The sequence below is a fragment of the Oncorhynchus masou genome, chromosome 2 (genome assembly GCF_036934945.1).
Source record: "Oncorhynchus masou masou isolate Uvic2021 chromosome 2, UVic_Omas_1.1, whole genome shotgun sequence".
Classification (NCBI taxonomy): Eukaryota; Metazoa; Chordata; class Actinopteri; order Salmoniformes; family Salmonidae; genus Oncorhynchus; species Oncorhynchus masou.
In genome coordinates, this window is record NC_088213.1 from 35,486,337 (window position 1) to 35,508,041 (window position 21,705).

A 21,705-nucleotide genomic window follows, 5' to 3' on the forward strand; every position below is an offset into this window, starting at 1 on the left:
CCTACCAACACCAAGCACAACAAACAGGTCTCCTGTTAATGCATTCGACTGACCAAATCCCACAATTATTGGCATCACCACGATGCACCTGTACACCAGATGCACACCAGATGTACACCAGATGCACCTGTACACCGGAGTGGCTTTAGCCTATAAATGTCATTTTTCATCGATGAAGTTCGATGTTTAATAAAACTGCCATTGATCCTCACAGTAGAGACACACTGCTTCAACAGTTGGCATGGTGGACAGTCATCACATCTGGGTAATCACACGGAGCGAGGACGCCCCCTGCAGTCTACGAGACACCAGTGCATATTTTCATGTAACGTCGTACGGTAACGACACCCTTTCCGCTCCACAACACAATCAACGACTCTCTAAACATTACGGAAAGAAAAGGAGGCAATTATTAAAATTGTGCAAAAATCTTTATTCATTCCTTTCATCATATCTTTCCATCGTCGTCACCATCATGAACACACCACTGACAGAGAGGGACAAGAACAGATAGGGATCTGAATACAGTCACTCTTAATGGGGGGACGATAGGTATCAGCTGTCAACGGGCCCTACACACCGCAGCCAGAAGGAGCACTGGATAGTGAAGACTGGGTAAGGTGTTTCCCCCAGTCCTTTCATCTCGACAAACAATACTTGACTTGTGCAGATAAGAGTCATTTCTCTCCCAACAGTACATTTCTCCTTCTCTGGTCCATATTTACATTTACAATACACTCTTGTTGTTGTTGTTCAACACCAACGACGCTCTGCATTTGTACCCAGCACCTATTGCCAAGTCATGTTCAGTATGCATGTCCTCGTGAAGACATTTCACCATAAGGGACATTTAGTAGTTTAGTTTAATCTTTCTGTGGTTCACTATCTTTCTACACACTAGACAGGTAGACCTTGAGACAGTCTGAGAGAGAGAGAGAGAGAGAGAGAGAGAGAGAGAGAGAGAGAGAGAGAGAGAGAGAGAAAGAGAGAGAGAGAGAAAGAGAGAGAGAAAGAGAGAGAAAGAGAAAGAGAGAGAGAGAGAGAGAGAGAGAGAAAGAGAGAGAAGGGAGAAAGAGAGACAGAGAGAGAGAGAGAAAGAGAGACAGAGAGAGAGAGAGAGAGAGAGAGAGAGAAAGAGAGAAAGAAAAGAGAGAGAGAGAGAGAGAGAGAGCGAGAGAGAGAGAGAGAGAGAGAGAGAGAGAGAGAGAGAGAGAGAGAGAGAGAGAGAGAGAGAACATTCATTTTATCTGGGCTAGGCAAATGTTGAATAAGTGCAATGTCCAGTATAATGTACGATTGTACAGAAATTACAAATAACCCACACATACATACAGCTAATTGATAAACAGGGTAAATTATACACAGGGTTGCCGTTCCCCAAGGTAAACCGTAAATATGTAAGTAAAGCACAACAACATCCAGTGTCCTGTTTGTAGGGCCATAGCCATATAATAACTCCATGTATTATATCTCTGAGTAGGGAGGGATAGTGTGCTGTCGGGCATGGATTCACCTGGGGTCACAGCCCTAGTCTCTCAGAGTGGGATGGACTGTACTTTATGGATCAAGTCACAAAGATAAGTCTATGGCCATGGCAGAACAGCTCCTCTTGTCAGTGTGATTTCTCGAAGAAGAGTGTTGCTATGGGTTTTGCATCATGCTCTCTCAGATTCAGCAGTCTAGGGGGCACCAGTACTCTCTGTGTCATCATTTTGACTCTCCGGTCTAATTTCCCTAAATGAAACGTCAGGAGAACAGAGGGAGCAGGCTGTGGCTGTGTCTGTCTGTGACTAGTCTCTCCTGACAAGACTGGTAACAATATTAACGTGTGATGGATTGTCCTGTGCAACATACGACCATGTTACTCAACCAGAGGGCTTCAGGTCCCTCTCTCAGTTTGACTGCTTTGACCCGGGAGATAATTGCATCTTGGCCCGTAAATTTATGTCATTAGTCAAAGAATAGGAAATAAACGGATCACTGAGATAATGCCTACAACAAACACAATAAAACAACAAACTTCTACATGCATGTAGATCCACCAATCAACACCCACAGGGGGGGGTGTAATAAACTAAACATGACTCGTTGTTCTTCTTCTAGATATCCACAATGAGAACTGATGAATATAGATACATAGTCCAAAGGATTCTCACATTTGCAGCTGATAAAAGAGAGTGGATGAGACTTGACAGTGGCTCAGGAGGAAATGAGAGACCAGGGAGCTGAAAGGGAAGTGAGTGTGTTCGTGCGCTCAGAGTGCGGGTGTGTGTGTGTGGCAAACCAGTCCAGCTAAGGTTTCCTTCATTCATCCCTGTGTTCTCCAGCACTATCTAGCCCATGGGTGTGGCTCACTGGAGCACAAAGGAGGAACTGTTACACAGTGAGAACAGAAAGCTTTTGGAATATAAAGTGAGGAAAGAGAACGAGACTGTAGATATGAGGCGTAAAGATCATCAACCTCCCTCATCTGGTCTGAGTTTGTGTCTCCCAAATGTCTGTCTGTATTTATATCTTCAGTACCGACCTGTTCCTCCAAGGGCTCCGGGGAGCCTCCATTAGCTGGAGTAGATCTGAGTGCCGATCACACGCATGATCTCCTTCTGCACCTTGGGCTCCTGGGTGTTGATGTTGGCATCTCCCACCTGGCCGTCCTCGTACCTGCAACACAGAGGTGACCGTTCACATCGGATGAAACGATGCGCCTGTTAGCTGCCTGTCTTGCTGTGCGTCACGTAGATTTCTAGGGGAACGATAAGAGTCGTGTTACTCACACGAAGAAGAAGCGCGTGCAAACGTGGTCGGACACAGGACACACCCAGATGTTGCCGTGCTTCTGCAGGTCCTTGGACGTGATCACTGAGACAGGCAGACAGCGAGACATGGAAGGGGTTAACAAAACACACCACAACACGACCAAGAACAATGTCTCAAATTGACCACGCTCGTCTATACATTTCATGTGGTACAGTATTTACCTTCACAAAGGGCAATGCAGTTTAGATTCCGGCTCTGGAGAAACCTTGACTGGAGAGGACGGCTCTGTGGAGGCAGTCAACACGATGATGTCATGATGATGTCATGCTCAGACACGTATCAACAGGGGAAATGGTGGGAAGTCCTACGTGTCTCTTACCATCAGACACTGCACCTGTGGAACGGTATTCATTCGGTTGTAACGCTGCACCAGCTCATCTTTGGTGGGCATGCGGTGCTGTCCTTTACCCATCCCTGAACACACACACGGAAGGGAACAAACGCAAAGCTGGTCAGAGCTGTACAGGATGTTGAGAACATGTCAACAGCTGAACATACGTTGAGTTCTGTTGATGGAACAACAGGTGAGGATGGCATAGGGTCAGGGTATTGCTCAACCTTACTTAAAGATGGCTGCTTGCTTACCCAGTTAGACCTAGACACACATGCACACAAAACTAGATGATATCAGATGACTACATGATCACAGCACGGTGTGATATGCAATGCACCGAGCCAGACACATACAGACCAGACCAGCAGCCCCACAGTGGACACACAGGACAATGTAGTGCAGGGACAGCACAGGTAGGTGAAACCAACCCAAAGATGAAGATGGACTGTACCAGAGACAGAGACAAGTCAGCTGAACAGAGCAGACACAACCAACAATTTGAAGGACGAGGGGTGAGAGAGACAGAGAAAAAGACAGAGACAGAGAGCGAGAGACAGAGAGACAGAGAGAGAGAGAGAGAGAGAGAGAGAGAGAAAGACAAAGACAGACAGACAGACAGACAGACAGACAGACAGACAGACAGACAGACAGACAGACAGACAGACAGACAGACAGACAGACAGACAGACAGACAGAGATAGAGTGATAGAAAGAGAGACAGAGAGAGACAGAGAGAGAAAGACAGCGAGATAGAGAGACAGAGAGAGAAAGAGACAGAGAGACAGAGAGAGAGACAGAGAGACAGAGAGAGAAAGACAGCAAGATAGAGAGAGAGAGAGAGAGAGAGAGAGAGAGAGAGAGAGAGACAGAGAGATAGAGAGACAGAGAGACAGAGAGAGAGACAGAGAGAGAGAGAGAGAAAGAGAGAGAGACAGAGAGAGAGAGAGATAGAGAGGAGAGAGAGAGAGCAGGCCTTGGCTTCCTACCTGAGTATCCAAAGGAAATGCTGGAGATGGGGCTGAGATAGATACCCTTTCCATAGGCTGCACCATGCAGCTTGCATTGAAAAGAGCAAGGGGAAGAATCACTGAGAGCCCACCAGCACCACACACGCACACACTCAAAGACACACTGCCAGAGGAACATACACTCAGAGACACACACACACACACACACACACACACACACACACACACACACACACACACACACACACACACACACGAGAGACACCACCAGGTGAAGTGCAATAGAGAAAAGACACCTGCCTAAAGTGCAATACATTGACTATTGTTGGACCCCATAGTCTCCTGTTCCACTACCCACTGAGACCTCATAAGATGTTGAGGTGAGGTAACAAATGTCCATGTTGAAGTCTTGTGTTGAACATTCATGTAAATCATCCATAAGGACATGGAGCTGCATCAGAACGCACGGCGACCGAACAAGGTGAGGAGGAGGAGGAGGATGAAGAAGACGGGGAATGTTTGATGGACATCCATGGCAGAGCTGAGGGGGTTTCAGCTCCAGTGGAGAGGTGACACCCACAGAATTACTTTGTGAGAGTGGAGGGTGAACTGGATGGAGAAAGAAGAATCCCTCCTGAGTTTGGAAAACAGAACGAGGGCCAGGAGACAGAGACACAATGAGATTTGCTGTGCAAGCTGAAGGGGTTGAGAGAATGAACAAACAAACGCTCAAGGTGAGGAGGAGGGAGAGGGAGCGCGAGGGATGCAGAACAAGGGGATGAAAGACGCGTCTTCAAAGATCTAACAACAAAGGTTCTAATACTGTAATATGCTCATAATAAACCACTCACTGACAACAAACACCCTGCTGACTTCTCCCATGCATAAGGCATAATATAATAACAGGAAGGAGCGAGATGGCGTGTTTCAAAGGTGCATACATTATGAACCTAAGAGTCTATAGACATAAAAATAGTTTGCCATGCATGTGGTTTAATGTCTTGTACAGGGTCTTGAACTACCAGGAGGTTCAGCCATATACCGTACATATTAAACATCATTAGGATCAGCATAGAGGTAAATAAGAGACACAGTATAGGTGATGACCGTTACTAACCTTCCTTGGATCCCTCACCCACTCACCTACTCACCCACTCTGTGGATCCTCATAGCGAAACAGACATGGGGTGGGGCAGCAGTCGCAACCTCTGACCTAGTCTACTCAGTGCTCTTAGTGGTCTACCCAGGCAGCCACGCCTCCTGCCAGGCCGACTGGTAACCCCCAGCCCCCCAGCAGACAACACAGCCCCTCCGCCAATCTATCAGGACAGGAAGAGGCGTGGCGTCCACTGCTGTCAGAGCAGGAAACAGGAAGTGCTCGACATATGCCAAGGGAAAATTACCGGTGGGCCTGACAATACAATGAGAGAGAAACCTGGCATCCGTTACTGTCAAAATGGATCAGCTGGACAGCCAACCTGCACTGTGTGTGAGGAGGACAGACAGGCTCTGTCCAAGGGAGGATGCGTCTTAGTTCAGCCAACTGCTGGATCTACATACCTGCAGTTTGGTATAAGAGGCATTGACTAGTCCATTTCTCAGAACGGAGTGCCAGTTCTCTATATGGGAACCACTAGAGCAGGTGCAGGGAGAGAGAGAGATAAGGAGAGCTGTGAATACTGAACACTTCTTCCTCAAACAGGGCCTCTTATGTGTGGCCAGTGCTTTCTAAAGGCTCCAACAACGCTGTGCAGAGATCGTTCAAAACGGAATTATTTCCACTTTTGCATGCAAACCATTTATGGACAGATTGTTATACTGTACCTCGAGTAAAGCATTCATGCCCGTGAGATATCTACATCTTATTGGTAATGCAATAAGTCTGTTTCCACTGTGTTTTTGGCTGATTGTATGGGATAGTAATTCTATTTTCTCACATTTTCTAAACTTGCCATGTTTGTTTGCTAAAAACAGCAGGATGGCCGAGGACCTACAGCACAAGAACAGCTCAGAAATCTAATTTAATTTAATTCAGCTAGCTCCCTGAGGGACTGAGACAGTTCTGATTGCTTTGAGATAGTCCCATGCATGCTTCTGCTTCGTGCCTTTCGGCATGGCTGTCTGACTCTGTCTGTTGCTCACGCTGATGTCTCTACATCAGGGACCCAGTACTGCTGGGAAAACAGGGTGTGGTGTCTGCTCACTGTGCCGTCAGCTGGTGGATGCTGTAACTACCAGCTATGTGGGACTATATTATGTGTTGTCTCTGTCTATAAGACCGGGCGGCAGGTAGCCTAGCAGTTAGAGAGGCGACCCAGCAACCGGAGGGTTACCAGTTTGAATCCTGAGTCTGATGGGAAAATTAAAATCGGTGTGGAAGTGAGCAGGCAACCGGAGGATGCGGGTATCTAATCCTAAATGCGTTGCCTGCCATTGTACCCTTGAGCAAGGCACTTAACCACCCACAACAACAGTGTGGCAAAAACCCTGCTCCAACCTCTCCAACCTGTATGTTTGAGTGTCTTTGGGAGGGGATGGGATACATTTCGGTTGGACTTTGTGTACAATTTACGAATAAAGTTATCTCAAACTTAATAAAACATAGTACCTATTCTGTATGTGGGAGTCTATGGTTAAGGGGAGGTTGGTGCTGCCATATACTGTATATGGGACCACTACAGGGGAGTGGCACCCTTAGGGGAGAGAGAGGAAGACTCACTGGAAGGCAAAGGTGCTGCCGTAGAGCTTCTTGGCCGTGCGAAAGCGTGCCTCCTTGGCAGGCGGGCTGCTGAGTAATAGGAACTGGTGGGATGTGTGCATGAACTTCAGTTGCTATAGGAGAGAGAGAGAGACGGAGGGAAGGAGAGAGAGAATAGAGAATCATGTAGTGGAGAACACACGGCAACAGTTACGAGGAAGAGCAGACACCAGAGATCTGTGTTATTCATACCCTGCTCAGAGGCAGCTTGACGATATGGGATCGGTTACTGGATATGATCCTAGAGAAGGAGAGAGGGAGAGAGAGAGAGGGAGAGAGAGAGGGAGGGAGAGAGAGAGAGAGAGAGAGAGAGAGAGAGAGAGGGAGAGGGAGAGGGAGAGAGAGAGAGAGAGAGGGGGGGGGGGGGAGAGGGGGAGAGAGAGAGGGAGGAGAGAGAGAGAGAGAGAGGGAGGAGAGAGGGCGGGGAGAAGAAAAACAGGTTAGTGAAAGAGGCAGAACAAGGTTGGAGGTCTAGATTGCAGGAGGTGTAATTAGAGACCTTCTACCTACCACTGCAGTAGAGGGTGAGCCAGGGGGTCCAGTTTGTCCATCTGTTTCTTAATCTCCAGATATGAACCCTGGAAAAGACAGCTTTCATTATTTCAGACCCCACTATCCTTTCGTCACTAGACTACCAGATCTAAATATGACAAGGAGACGATTCAACACAACACAACACATATAAAGTCTCTTTTCACAGCCCAAGTCCAGCACAGGACTGCCATTCCTTCATCCCAGCCTCCCCCAGCCTCAGTACCTGGGTCATCTCGCGGATTGACATGACACTGTCCAGTGCTTTTTGCAATCTCTCATAGTTCTTCTTCTGTGACCAGGGAGCAAGATGGAGCCACAGAGACAGGCGTCAGAAGGACAGGGAGAGAGAAAAACATTGGATTAATACCTACAACCCATTCAATGAGCCCAAAGTAATGTTCTAGAATGTTATCACATATACCAGACAACATGTATTGTGGTGTGTAACCACAGCAACAGCAGTAACCTTTGGGTTGAAGGCCAAAGTCTTGGGGTCGTTGGGGTCGACCACAGAGGGGTAGGGTTCAAAGATGATGCTTTTACGAGGAGACTCCAGAGCAGCCCGACACATAGCCACCAGCAGATCCACCACCTAGGGATCAACATGAAAGCCCATCAATTATCACCACATAGACAGGGACAGACAGACCAGACAGGGGGATAGAGAAAGTGTGTGTGTTGTTAGTCAGGTAGTCACCTCTGCTCCAGTGGCCACCTCCTCTGCTGCTCCTGACATCACACCCAGAGTGTAGAAGGAGAACACACACAGCTCTCTAGTGCACACAGCTGGCTACACACACACACACACACACACACACACACACACACACACACACACACACACACACACACACACACACACACACACACACACACACACACACACACACACACACACACACACACACACACACACACACACACACACACACACACACACACACACACAAACATCTATCTGAGTGAAACAAAGAAACTTGCTCATAACTGAATTGAAACGTTTCCATTTTAACGTTCACTTCACACTGAATGTTTTTTTTAAATGTGGTCTACCTTCAACATGGATCCGTTCTGAAAGACGTGCTGCTCGTCACAGACCACACAGTACTCATTGAGAGTGGGGATCCTCTGCTCCGAGTATTTCATTATCTGTCAGGGGGCAAAACATGGTTTTCCTGCCAATCACTCCCTCCTCTCCTCCAGCACCATATATCACTATCCTATGATGACATCATCAGCTGACTGGGCCTCTTATCAACGCTTTAGTCTGTCACTTTACCCAGGGTTGAAACAAACCCATCATACACGGGCACATTAAATACATTGAATCTAAAATAATTTGATAGATAAAACACTTCCTCATTTCAACTTTCTTGAATCAAAGAAACAGAGGTGGAGCCCTTCTTTAAGCACATGTCCTCTAACTCCTGTACGTGTGATTGACCCTTGATAGTCCTATCAGTGTTTGTGCTTTGGAGTTGTTTTGGAAGGACGTTCAGAGTGAACCTAAAGCCTATTTAGGGCCCTAGCTTTGTCATTGAGGTCTTATCTACCTGTACTAAGAAGCCATACTCCAAGGTAGGGATGTTCTTGCAGTGTCCGCCCGCCTGGGATGAGAAAAACAATTCAATCAGCTGCCTCGTGGTAATCTGCGCTGGGGCCCTGGCCGCCGGGACAGCCACAGTCTGATGGATACAGTGAAGACAAGGCATTATGGGACACGGCGCCAGCCATGGTCAGGTATGGGTAGGGAGAGGCTCAGGAAGGAAGGTAGGTACAGTACTGTAGGTGTGTTGGTTCGGGGAGGGGAACATTCAAAGTTGTCAGGTAGTTCAAAGCGAGAAAACAATTAGATAGTGTGGATAATAGAATGGGGAAATATTTGTTTGTTACGAGTAATGCTCTGAATTCATGCACTTTCTGATATGGATGATGTATTGTGTTTGACTGTTCTAGCTAGCTGTACGGTCACAGTGACGTTTTTAATGCAATAGAATATCCATCAAAACACACATGTGCAATTTCGTGAGGTGCTATAATTGGGCTCTGTGCAATACACTGCGTGCACAATTATTAGGCAAGTGAGTGTTCTTATCTTATCATTATTTCTAAGCACATTCTCCAACTCCGAAACATATAAACTTGAATGCTTATTGGATTGAATCATTTTCAGGTGATATGTATTTGTGTAATGAGGGAGGGTGTGGCGGAAGTGAATAATCCCTTATGTCAAGGTATAATTATTAGGCAGCTTCATTACCGAAGGTAAAATGGGCCAAAAAAGAGATGTAACTGAGACTGAAAAGTCAAAAATGGTAAAATGCCTTTCAGACGGAAGCAACACTCTTGAAATAGTTAAACTATGGAGGCGTGACCACCGGACAATTAAACGTCAAGCTACCAGGAACCCATTAGCCTTCAGTGCCACCATATTCCAGAACTGAGAAGAGTTAAACGTCAAGCTACCAGGAACCCATTAGCATTCAGTGCCACCATATTCCAGAACTGAGAAGAATTAAACGTCAAGCTACCAGGAACCCATTATCCTTCAGTGCCACCATATTCCAGAACTGAGAAGAATTAAACGTCAAGCTACCAGGAACCCATTATCCTACAGTGCCACCATATTCCAGAACTGAGAAGAATTAAACGTCAAGCTACCAGGAACCCATTAGCCTTCAGTGCCACCATATTCCAGAACTGAGAAGAATTAAACGTCAAGCTACCAGGAACCCATTAGCCTTCAGTGCCACCATATTCCAGAACTGAGAAGAATTAAACGTCAAGCTACCAGGAACCCATTAGCCTTCAGTGCCACCATATTCCAGAACTGAGAAGAATTAAACGTCAAGCTACCAGGAACCCATTAGCCTTCAGTGCCACCATATTCCAGAACTGAGAAGAATTAAACGTCAAGCTACCAGGAACCCATTAGCCTTCAGTGCCACCATATTCCAGAACTGAGAAGAATTAAACGTCAAGCTACCAGGACCCCATTATCCTCCAGTGCCACCATATTCCAGAACTGAGAAGAATTAAACGTCAAGCTACCAGGACCCCATTATCCTCCAGTGCCACCATATTCCAGAACTGAAACCTACCAGAAGTACAAGGTGTCAGGTGCTCAGAGACATGGCCAAGGTCAAGAAGGCTGAAACACCACCACCACTGAATAAGATTCACAAGTTGAAGCGTCAAGATTGGGCAAAGAAACACCTGAAGACAGATTTTTCTCGGGTTTTATGGACAGATGAAATGAGAGTGACTCTTGATGTACCAGATGGATGGGCCCGTGGCTGGATCAGTAATGGACACAGGGCACCACTTTGAGTCAGGCGCCAGCAAGGTGGAGGAGGGGTACTGGTATGGGCTGCTATCATTAAGGATGAGGTAGATGGACCTTTTTGGGATGAAGATGGACTGAAACTCAACACCTAAGCCTACTGCCAGTTTCTGGAACATTCTTTCTTCAAGCAGTGGTACAGGAAGAAGTCCTCAGTATTCAGGAAGGCCATGATCTTTATGCAGGACAATGCTCCATCACATGCATCCACGTACTCCACTGCTTGGCTAGCCAGCAAGGGCCTCATAGATGCCCGAATAATAATCTGGTCCCCTTCCTCACCTGACTTAAATGCTATTGAGAACTTGTGGGCCTCTTTGAACAGAATTTGGGAGGCTGTGGTTGCTGCTTCAGCGAAAGTTGATCATGAACAGATCAAGAATCTTACAGGCTCCATGGATGGAACGGTGGCTATATTGGTCACTGAATATTTTTGAAAGACCCAAAATGTTATTTAATTGTCATTTTGTGTTACTTATTTTTTACACTTACTCTAAAAATTGAGAATAAACAAGTGAATTGGGAGAAATACATTTTGTAAATTAGTTGCCTAATAATTGTGCACTCTAATAGTTGCATAATAATTATGCACACATATTTCCCTGAGAAAGACAAAACTCACTTTTCCTTTGTTAAACGTTCAGGTTGGAGGTTCAATAACATTTTGGATTGACTGAGAGCATTCTGTCTGTTCAACAATAACATTTATCCTGAGGAATACAATTTGCCTCATAATTGTGCACGCAACGCAGTGTGATTTGTGTTTTATGTGGACTTGACTTTTACCTGTATTGTCTTGACCTCTGTTTTGAAACGTGTCTGTATGTCCTGACTGCTGTTTTGAACATGTCTGACGCATGTTTGTTGTCCTTTTGCATACAATGTTTCCATGTTTATATGTTCACCTGCCCGGGGACTGCAGATGTAAGTTAGCTGTTAGCTAAATCTGGTACAATGCATCACTTCTCACTTCTGAGATGTATGTTACTGTTGTCCAAATCAACGTAATAAATAAAAAATAAATACATATTGTGTTGTCTGTGCTGATGTGTATAGGGGTAAGAGGGCCAGTCAGGAGAGGGGTGTGTGATGGTGATGGTGAGGGGAGGTGACCTCCGACCTGGCTGTTGGGGGGGTAGCTGAACAGCTCCCCCTTGGGGTTCTTCATGGTGCAGGAGATAGAGCGATTCATGAGCCGGGTCACCCTCAGCTCTGGAACACTCAGCTTCCCCTTCAGAACCGTGTCCTGGATCAGAGGGAAGCTGGGGGACCTGGGAACACACAGACACACAACCCAGAGACCATCAATGGATAGACCTGGAAGTATACAGCACATACACATACAGACAGTCATTCAGACACCTATGGAAGAAACTTATACAAACACGAAAGTTCAGAGCAACTAATTAGTGAGTATGTTTACATGCACACTAATAATCTGATATAAAGCTGATTATGGCAAATACTAGTTTGGCACTAGTCATGTAAACACCTTACTCTGATTATCTTAATCTGCGTAAGGTCAAGCAAAGTAAAAGCATAACCTGGTTAAAACACCTCCATTATCTAGCAATCTAGGACATGTGTACACCTTTATTGGAGTGCCTGTGTTGTATTTGATCTGCGCGTGAGCTCCCTCGAGTGAAGTGAGTTCGGGAAAATGTCCTTAAAATAGTTTACACACACAAACTTTATATGTCCAAACTCAAATAGGCTTCCCAAAAATAACATGGTCCCCGTGATAAAACGTTAACTTTGATTGCCAATTTTCTACATTTTCAGTACTAGAAGTACTAGTACTAGAAGCTGTAATAGGAGCCATACTTGGGGATGGGAGAGAAGATGCTGAGTCCTGCGCGGAACTTCTTAATGGTTCCCCCGGCCTTGAACCAGCTGTGTCTCTTCTCCTGCTGGGCCTTCAGGAACTCATTACTGAGGTGCTTCCACTGCTGGGATGTGAACGTACTCAGGATCCTACAGGGCAGACAGCACAACCAGTCACAATCACTGAATTCGGACGAAATTAGCAGATGTCATTGACTACTGGACATTTAGGTACATAATATACACTACATGACCAAAAGTATGTGGACACTTACTCGTCGAACATCTCATTCCAAAATAATGGGCATTAATATGGAGTTGGTCCCCCCTTTCTGCTATAACAGCCTACAGTCTTGTTGGAACATTGCTGAGGGGACTTGCTTGCATTCAACCACATTGAGAATTAGTGAGATCGGGCACTGATATTGGGCGATAATGCCTGGCTCGCAATCGGTTCTCCAATTCATCCCAAAGGTATTCGGTGGGGTTGAGGTCAGTCAAGTTCTTCCACGCCGATCTAGAAAAAACATTTCTGTATTGACCTTGCTTTGGGCACAGGGGCATTGCCATGCTGAAACAGGAAAGGGCCTTCCCAAAGTGTTGCCACAAAATTGGAAGCACAGAATTGTGGATGCTGTAGCGTTAAGTTTCCCTTCATTGGAACTAAGGGGCCTAACCAGAACCCTGAAAAACAGCCCCAGACCATTATTCCTCCTCCTTCAAACTTTACATTTGGACCTGTGCATTCGGGGAGGTAGGGCTCTCCTGGCAGATCTCCTGTGATTCATCACTCCAGAAAACACGTTTCCACTGCTCCAGAGTCCAATGGTGGCGAGCTTTACACCACTCCAGTCGACAATTGTAATTGCGCATGGTGATCTTAGACTTGTTTGCATCTGCTTGGCCATGGAAACCATTTCATGAAACTCCTGACGAACAGTTCTTGTGCTGACATTGCTTCCAGAGGCAGTTTGGAACTCAAATAATGAGTGTTGCAAACGAGGACAGACAATTTTTACGCGCTACACGCAGCACTCGGCGGTTCGGTTCTGTGGTCCCATTCTGTGGCCTACCACTTCGCGGCTGAGTCACTATTGCTCGTAGACATTTCCACTGCACAATAACAGCACTTACAGCTGACCAGGGCAGCTCTCTAGGGCAGACAATTGAATGTCACTGAGCACTTCAGTAAGGCCATTCTACTGCCAATGTTTGTCTATGGAGATTGCATGGCGGTGTGCTCGATTTTATACACCTGTCAGCAATGGGTGTGGCTGAAGGGGCGTCCACATACTTTTGCATAGATAGTAGAAGTTGTATAGGTGTCATTGAAAATGGTGGAAATCTTGTGACATTAGCGTAGGACCCATGGATTGGCTCTCTGAACCAGAATGTGAGGAATCGTGCTGAGTGGCATGTGACTCGAGTAGGACTCACTTCTTGAGCTGCAGGCCCAGGCTGAAGCCCTCTTTATTGGAGGGCTGGAACACCTCCACTGATGGTTCTGAGAATAGATGACTCATTATTATGCAACACATAGGAGTGAAGAACTCAGCTCTGATTACACAAACACAGGCAGGCAAACGCATGCACACACACACACACACATGCACAGCCACTGGGGCTCTGCTCACCCGGTCCATCTAGGTACTGCGAGAGAGAGAAGCGCAGTCTCAGAATGATGGGCTCTGTTCGGATGACCTTCCAGGCTGTTGCCACCTCCTCCTGGAACAAACACATACACAAACACACACACGTATGATATACACATACACTGTCTACTATGATGAATTGTAATACTGGAATGCCCATAGAAAATAAAATTTAAACTTACATCCAAGAAACTGATGTTAATCTGAAGGTCAATGTCCACATCATCAATGGTTCCATACTCTCTGAAAGAAGCACAATAGCAAACATACAGATAATAATCACATAAACTGATCAGCTTTTCCATGCTAAGAAACTTGACATCTCAGTGGGTCTGATGTTGTCTGGAGCAACGTATTTACTGATCATGATAGTAACAGTCAGTGGTCTTGGTTTCCAGACTTGGCTGTGGTGACTGTGCGTGTACTGTAGTACCTGACAGAGACAGCACTGTCGGTATAGATGTCCTTGACTGCCTCGATGTCTGCATCCAGTTGGGGGTGTCGGTACAGGTCAGCAGCACAGCTCCCCTACAGGCCGGGAGGGGCACAGGTCAGACCACTGAATTATCCATGGAGATGCTGCTGTAGCCTCCATTTACAGTAATATGAGCTAGCTCTGATACTCATGTATGAAATAACTGTAGTATTAGACAAGGTACAAGGCCAGTCTCCAGTTCTGCTGTCTCACAGAACTGTATCTGTGTGTCTCTCTATCTCTAGTTCGATCTTCTATCTTTCTCGTGATCACACACATATATCAGTGTCGACAAACAGGCTCTCATCTCTTGGTCGATGGTCTGAATCCAATGGAGAATAGGCTTTTAAAACCAGACTGAATTTACAGTACTTTCAAACCGAGCCTTTAGAGATAACTTTTTGTAAAAAGCTGATTGAAAGATGAACATATTGTGTATGTCACATAGGATTTGATGTAATAAGATAACAGTTTCTGAGGACCACTACGGTGAGTTCTGAAGACCCCAAGTGATGATTCTGATTGTATTGGACCAAAGAGCCTAGCGGGCAAAACTGGTTGAAATGATGTCATTATGACATTTTGTCCGGTTTGCCCTCTGGGAGGGATAGGAGGCCTGGGAGGATGTCATGACGGCCTGGGTACCTGGATCCCATAGAGGAACTGCTCCGACTCATTCTCCCCATCTGATTCCTCATCAGTCCAGGACTGGCCTTTGATGTCCTGCAGGCATACAGACAGATGTGAAACGCCATTCTAGGTATTATCCCTCCATCTCCCATCCTTTCTCTCTCTCTGTCCATTTAGCTGCCAGTTCTTCAAAGACTTCAAAAATAAAGCTTTTTATGTTACGTTAAAGGGATGGACGGAGATCCATTTGGATAAACAAAGTACAACTAGACATGAAATAAGCCACAGATATTCAATACATTATTTGTAAAACATGTACGACGATTCCCTATTATGTTTTTGTTTGGCTTAGTAGCTATCGACAGCAAGGCATCACGACTTATATATCTATTAAATATCTACATACATTAGCCATTCCGACTGTATCTATTATGATAACTGCAGTCTGATGATAAACAGAGACCTACAGTACTACGTCTATGATATTACCATTGGATATGGTGTTATAAGAGTTGTCTCACCATTGGGTCTGTTGTTCATAGGGGTTTCTCAGACTGGGTTAGGCTTCTCCCATCCATAACAGCTGAGCTCCATGTAGGTGGAGGGACTGAGGTTGAAGTCTGGCCTGGTCACTCGGACTTCCTCTCAAACCGTGGTACCTAACCATTTGGCATGAGGGACAGGAGGAACAAGAACAATAATCTTACAGTAATGTCTCTTATTTCAGCTTTTTTTTTTACCAAGCATCTACCTTTAATAAACACAGCTTACTAAACAGTGATGCAATGACGTTTTCCACATTGCCACTTCCTAATGGTGGCCTCCTTTCCCTTTTTCTTTCAATCATCTGCACTCCACCGTGCCATGTATCCTAGCAACAGCCACTTCAGCCGTCTGTCACCCTCCCATTAATCACAGTGAAGACGGAGAGTGTGTGGGAGAGAGAGGCTTTACGTGTTTGTGCTTTGTGCACAATTTTATGTTTAGGTCATCTGAATATTCAACAGAATCTTCATCTAACTTTTTCAATCTGTGTACAAAAGGTAAGGAAAGGACCGTCCATTTGATGAAATCACTTCATTGTGTTACCTGCACTCTCAAGTTTAGGAATCTTCTTTGTTAGGAACAATCATTGAAATTGTGCAAAATATTTACCTGGCCGAATTAGGAGTTAAAGCCAGGGAGGGATATATCTCTCTCAGGGCATTTTTGACATTTTCTCAGCATCCTAAAATGGTGATATTTCATCAGAGAAATCATAATCAGTCATTAAGCTCTCAGACCTCACAATGTCCTCAGAGGATGAGATCACTGTGCTACATGGTACCAGGTGTGTACTTTTACAAACTGAATCTATGATATATTCCTAACAGCTCCCAACAAAAGCATAATAGTGTTCCAGATGATACCGTACTTCCCTCCACATATTTCAGCTGCCATATCTTTACATTCAGATGTAAACACATCAAACATTGTGTCTCCTAAGCTAAGCACAACATGCACTGAGGGCAATACATCATGGTAATGGACTCCTGTCTACTGTACGATGCTCATAGTTGAATACAGGTTGTTGACACAGAACCCGCTAATAATCTCACAACACATACACAGCCTGTGGCTGTTAGAGTCAACGACAAATCCAACGATGCCTCCTCGACCAGATACGTATGAGTCAATAAAAATGAAGAAACGCTTTGTCTCTCTCTGTCTCTCTCCCTTCCTCTTCTGTGCTTAAGCAGTTCAGCGACCTCATCTCTCCCCAAAACTGAGCCATCTTGTTTCACCAGAAACAGCCTCTAGCGAGACCACATTCCACTTCAACTATAGTGTATTTATCATGCGTCCTATTGCTATTAATGGTTTTCCATATTTCCTGGATGTTCAGCAATCCTCTTTTGGAAAGCCCCCCCCACCCCGCCAAACCCACTCACCATTATCACCCCCCCCCCCTTCTCCTCTCCTGTCCTATCCCGCCTGCATTGCCATGTCCTGACCCCCTCTCGCCTCTCTCTGTCATCTCACATACTGATGGAGATGTAAACTGACCCCCTCCCCTCATCCCCTCAATGAGAATTAAACACACGCAGAGGCATGCAGCTTTCCCCCTCCCCCACCTCTCCTCCGGCTGACTTACCTATACAGGAGCTGGAGATGGAGGATGGAGATGGAGGATGCTGTCCTTGGTCCTGATCCTTTCCCTCTTAAAGGGAACACCTGCTTTTATATCCTTGCTATGTCCCCCCTGAATGAAAAATGAAAATAAAATGATTTAAAAAACAGCAGTGAGAATTGTAAATGCCAAAATGGCTGCCTCCCTCTCGCTCCCTGTCAGCATCAGCCTCTCTGCTTCCCGGTGGCTGCTCTATGTCTGTGTTTATCTATTGCAGATCTCGACTCATACTGCCGTCTTGTTTTTTGCCTGACAACACTGAGGGGCCTGAGCATGCTCAGTTGGAGCTAGCAGCTGAGCATGTGACTTGCAGCTGACTGTGTTTCTGCTAAGGGGGAGAAGGGCGAGAGAAAAATGGAGGAACATGGCAGTCCTGTTAGTGCTGTGATGACTGTGTGTTTCTGAGTCTGTTTCTAAGTATGTGCCTGTGTCTCTACCAGAGCAATCACTTTTTGAGAAAGAAGTGCATGTCTATTGTCTAATACTATTTTAGGACCGTTCTGTCTGTTACGCTCACAAATCGCCTTCTCTAAAAGATTAAATTAAAAAATATATATAAAGTGAATACTCAGGAACAAAACACATTCTAATTAACTCATGAAATGTAGAAGCAACGGAACAGTATTTTATGTATTGCAGTGTGTATAGCAATTATAGAGCTGCATATTGTTTAGGAAATCGTACAGTGGCTGAGTCAGCATCTGAGACAATGGCAATTAGCCTCTGTGCAACAGTCTTAATCAGTGTTTAGCCTGGTTAGCTCCCTGCGTCGTGGTAAGTACTGACCAATATAATGGACAGATTAGGCTCTGGCTCTGCTGGGTGTCCACTCTTAGTAAGGAGTGCTGTCTCTTTGCTGATGTGTTATGGCAGGAATTCCAAAGTGCAGTGACCCTTGTTAAGATTTTCTGCCTGAAGACAAATATAGGACATACAGTGCATTTGGAAAGTATTAAGGCCCCTTGACCTTTTCCACATTTTGTTACATTACAGCCTTATTCTAAAATGGATTTTAAAAAATTATCTCACTAATCTACACACAACACCCCATAATGACAAAGCAAAAACAGGTTTTAGAATTCAACATAAGTATTCAGACCCTTTAATTTTTTAATTTTTTTCTATCAACCTCTGACAGGTTGGATGGGGAGCGTTGCTGTACAGCTATTTTCAGGTCTCTCCAGAGATGTTAGATCGGGTTCAAGTCTGGGCTCTGGCTGGGCCACTATAGGACATTCAGAGACTTGTTCCGAAGCCACTCCTCCAATTGGCTTGGCTGTGTGCTTAGTGTCGTTGTCCTGTTGGAAGGTGAACCTTCGTCCCAGTCTGAGGTCCTGAGCGCTCTGGAGCAGGTTTTCATCAAGTATCTCTCTGTACTTTCCTCTGTTCATCATTTCCCTCAATCCTGACTAGTCCCCCAGTCCCTGCTGCTGAAAAACATCTCCACAGCATGATGTTGCCATCACCATGTTGCCAACACCGTCCCCCAGAAGTGATGCTTGGCATTCAGGTCAAAGAGTTCAATCTTGGTTTCCTCTGACCAGAGAATCTTGTTTCCCATGGTCTGAGATTCCTTTAGGTGCCTTTTGACAAACTTGAAGTGGGCTGTCATGTGCCTTTTACTGAGGAGTCAGTGGCTTCCATCTGGCCACTCTACCATAAAGGCCTGATTGGTGGAGTGCTGCAGAGATGGTTGTCCTTCTGGAAGGTTCTCCCATCTCCACAGAGGAACTCTGGTGCTTCTCCTCCAATTGCTCAGTTTGGCCAGGAACCCAGCTCTAGGAAGAGTCTCGGTGGTTCCGAACTTCTTTCATTTAAGAATGATTGAGGCCACTGTTTTCTTGGGGAACTTCAATTCTGCAGACAATTTTGGACACCCTTCCCCAGATCTGTACCTCGACACAATCCTGTCTCGGCACTCTATGGACAATTCCTTTGACCCCATGGCTTGCTCTGACATACACTGTCAACCGTGGGACCTTATAAAGACATGTGCATGCCTTTCAAAATCATGTCCAATCAATTTAATTTTCCACAGGTGGACTCCAATCAAGTTGTAGAAAACATCTCAAGGATGATCAATGGAAACAAGATGCACCGGAGCTCAATTTCAAGTATCATAGCAAAGAGTCTGAATACTTATGTAAATAAGGTATTGCTGTTTTTTTGTGTTTTTTTTACACATTTGTAAACATTTTTAATAACCTGTTTTATCTTTGTCATCATGGGATATTGTGTGTAGATTGATGAAGACATGTTTTATTTAATCCTAGGCAGTAACGTAACAAAATATGGAAAGAGTGAAAGGGTCTGAATACTTCACGAATGCACTGTTCTTCAAGAGCCTATGTTGGGGGAGCATGCCATAATCATTTGATCTACTAAGTTCTACTGCACAGTGCATGACCATTTCAATAGAAATAATTATACAGGACAAGTGTACATACCTTCTCAGACGATGGCTCTAGCTCCATGCATAAAGGGGAGACTTGCCATAGACATAGAATAGATAGTTCTGCAGTGAATTCTGCTGTTCTAGGTCTTTAACAAATATATAATCACTTCATTCAAAAATTATAAAAACTTGAAGAGTTGACATTATATGTAAATAAACTATCATCATAGTCAGACAACATATATTTTCACAAATCAAAATACGAATATATCATAACAGCTCTCATCTAATATCTATACATCTATAGGATTTGACTGAGGATTTCACCAGGGTGAGGGCTATCTCACTGTACCTCATGGCTGTGGTGTGTGAGACGATAATGCCCTGTGACAGGTGGGGGCTTTGCCAGTGTGGCCAGGTGATTGGGTTGGAGGGAATGTCCCTCACCTGGGCAGGTGTCCATTGGTCTGAGGGAGCAGAGCAGAGTGCAGGACACAGCCAGAGTCTGGCTGGGGCCAGGGAGAAGCCAACATGGGCAGTGGCAGCAGCTGCAGCAACGTTACCGTTGAGATCAGGTGAGGACTACTGTAGGAGGGGACAGAAAGGGAGGGGTTACATGCCAGGACTGAATGCTGTACATGATGTAGACAATCCCTACAGTTAGAACACTTCAACAGTGACAGCAGGTAGGAATTTGCCTCTAACTTGGCTTGATAAGGGTTAGACGGGACATGTAGTCTCTCTCCCATCTGTGATAAGAGGTTGAGTTGAGTAAGAATTCAACAATTCAGATTGAGTGAAAGGGTTTTTGTTTATATAATTACCTTACCAAAAATATATTGCATGATATAAAAGTAAGAGAAAATGTTAGAGGGAAACTATCAAAGGTTTGTGCTGGGGGAATGAATATTCAACTGTAGTTTAGCCACAGTAAGCTAAGCCTCAGCTCAGCGCTTCTTCCTAATGAACACTAGAGGGAGCTGTTGATTATAAATGATCTCATTCTCAACTGTTATACCAAAGATACTGGCTCCTACTTTTATCTGTGGTTATACCGGTGCTGCTCCTCTGAATTCCCTGAATGAAAAAGTGAACTGTTAAAGTGACATGTTGTGGAACTTGCCTTGCATGATAAATAATATTGTGATGTAATTACAATTATGTAAAATATCGTCGTCATCATCATCAGATACTATGTGTGTAGGTGAGAGGAGTGGAGACTGGAAAGGGGAGAAGTACTGATTTGTTTGCGAGTGAGATACAATCATTTTTCTTACATATTTGTTACTTACACAATAATATAACCTTTCAGTCATGGTGCATCCCATGAGGCACTGCGGCTTCGAGGATGTACGTGCATCTTTTGGTGTCTTTCCTGGGATTTTCACATCTCCAACCATCATGATGGGCATACATTTATGCAATTATTGACTATACAGTGAGATTGAGCATAGTGTCACTGAAATACAGGTAATTGAATATAAGACCCTATGGTACCCATTCCGATGTCTAAGAAATTATACCGCATCCCTGAGTCACATGTCTGCCCCATGCTTCAGAGATTCTTCTCAGGTTCCTGATTGGACATCAGCGGTATCGCATCACCGCACTTTCATTATGTTCCTTTATGTAAACTTTCCCTTGGTTTATAGTTCCAAGCCCTAGGTTACCGGATGTTTTTTTCTTCTTCAAAGAATACATCAGAAATCATACATAAATACATTCTAAATATGTATGAATTATTGAAACCATATCTCGATTGAATGCATTATATCATTTGAATAGCGACTTACTTCTTTATCGCG

General features: G+C 44.9%; 1 protein-coding gene across 4 annotated transcripts; it reads right to left on the reverse strand.

Annotated features, from left to right (window-relative positions):
* Positions 1-409: 409 nt before the first annotated feature.
* Positions 410-17,753, reverse strand: LOC135504030 (protein mono-ADP-ribosyltransferase PARP6). 4 transcript variants are annotated; one of them, XM_064922299.1, is made up of 23 exons: positions 17,470-17,753; positions 15,857-15,994; positions 15,351-15,428; positions 14,664-14,758; positions 14,413-14,473; positions 14,213-14,303; positions 14,016-14,082; positions 12,579-12,728; positions 11,875-12,025; positions 8,965-9,018; positions 8,465-8,560; positions 8,109-8,201; positions 7,878-8,003; positions 7,635-7,700; positions 7,388-7,455; positions 7,070-7,118; positions 6,839-6,951; positions 5,680-5,752; positions 4,138-4,207; positions 3,137-3,231; positions 2,979-3,042; positions 2,775-2,859; positions 410-2,661 (listed from the first exon to the last, which is right to left on the reverse strand). In XM_064922299.1, the coding sequence occupies exons 2-23, from the start codon at positions 15,857-15,859 to the stop codon at positions 2,559-2,561; spliced, it is 1,851 nt and encodes a 616-aa protein (XP_064778371.1). In that variant the 5' UTR covers positions 15,860-15,994; positions 17,470-17,753; the 3' UTR covers positions 410-2,558. The 4 variants fall into 4 exon arrangements, with proteins under 4 accessions (XP_064778371.1, XP_064778364.1, XP_064778356.1 ...); XM_064922292.1 differs by having other exon boundaries at positions 7,635-7,697; positions 8,965-9,096; XM_064922284.1 differs by having other exon boundaries at positions 8,965-9,096.
* Between the last annotated feature and the right edge of the window lie 3,952 nt (positions 17,754-21,705).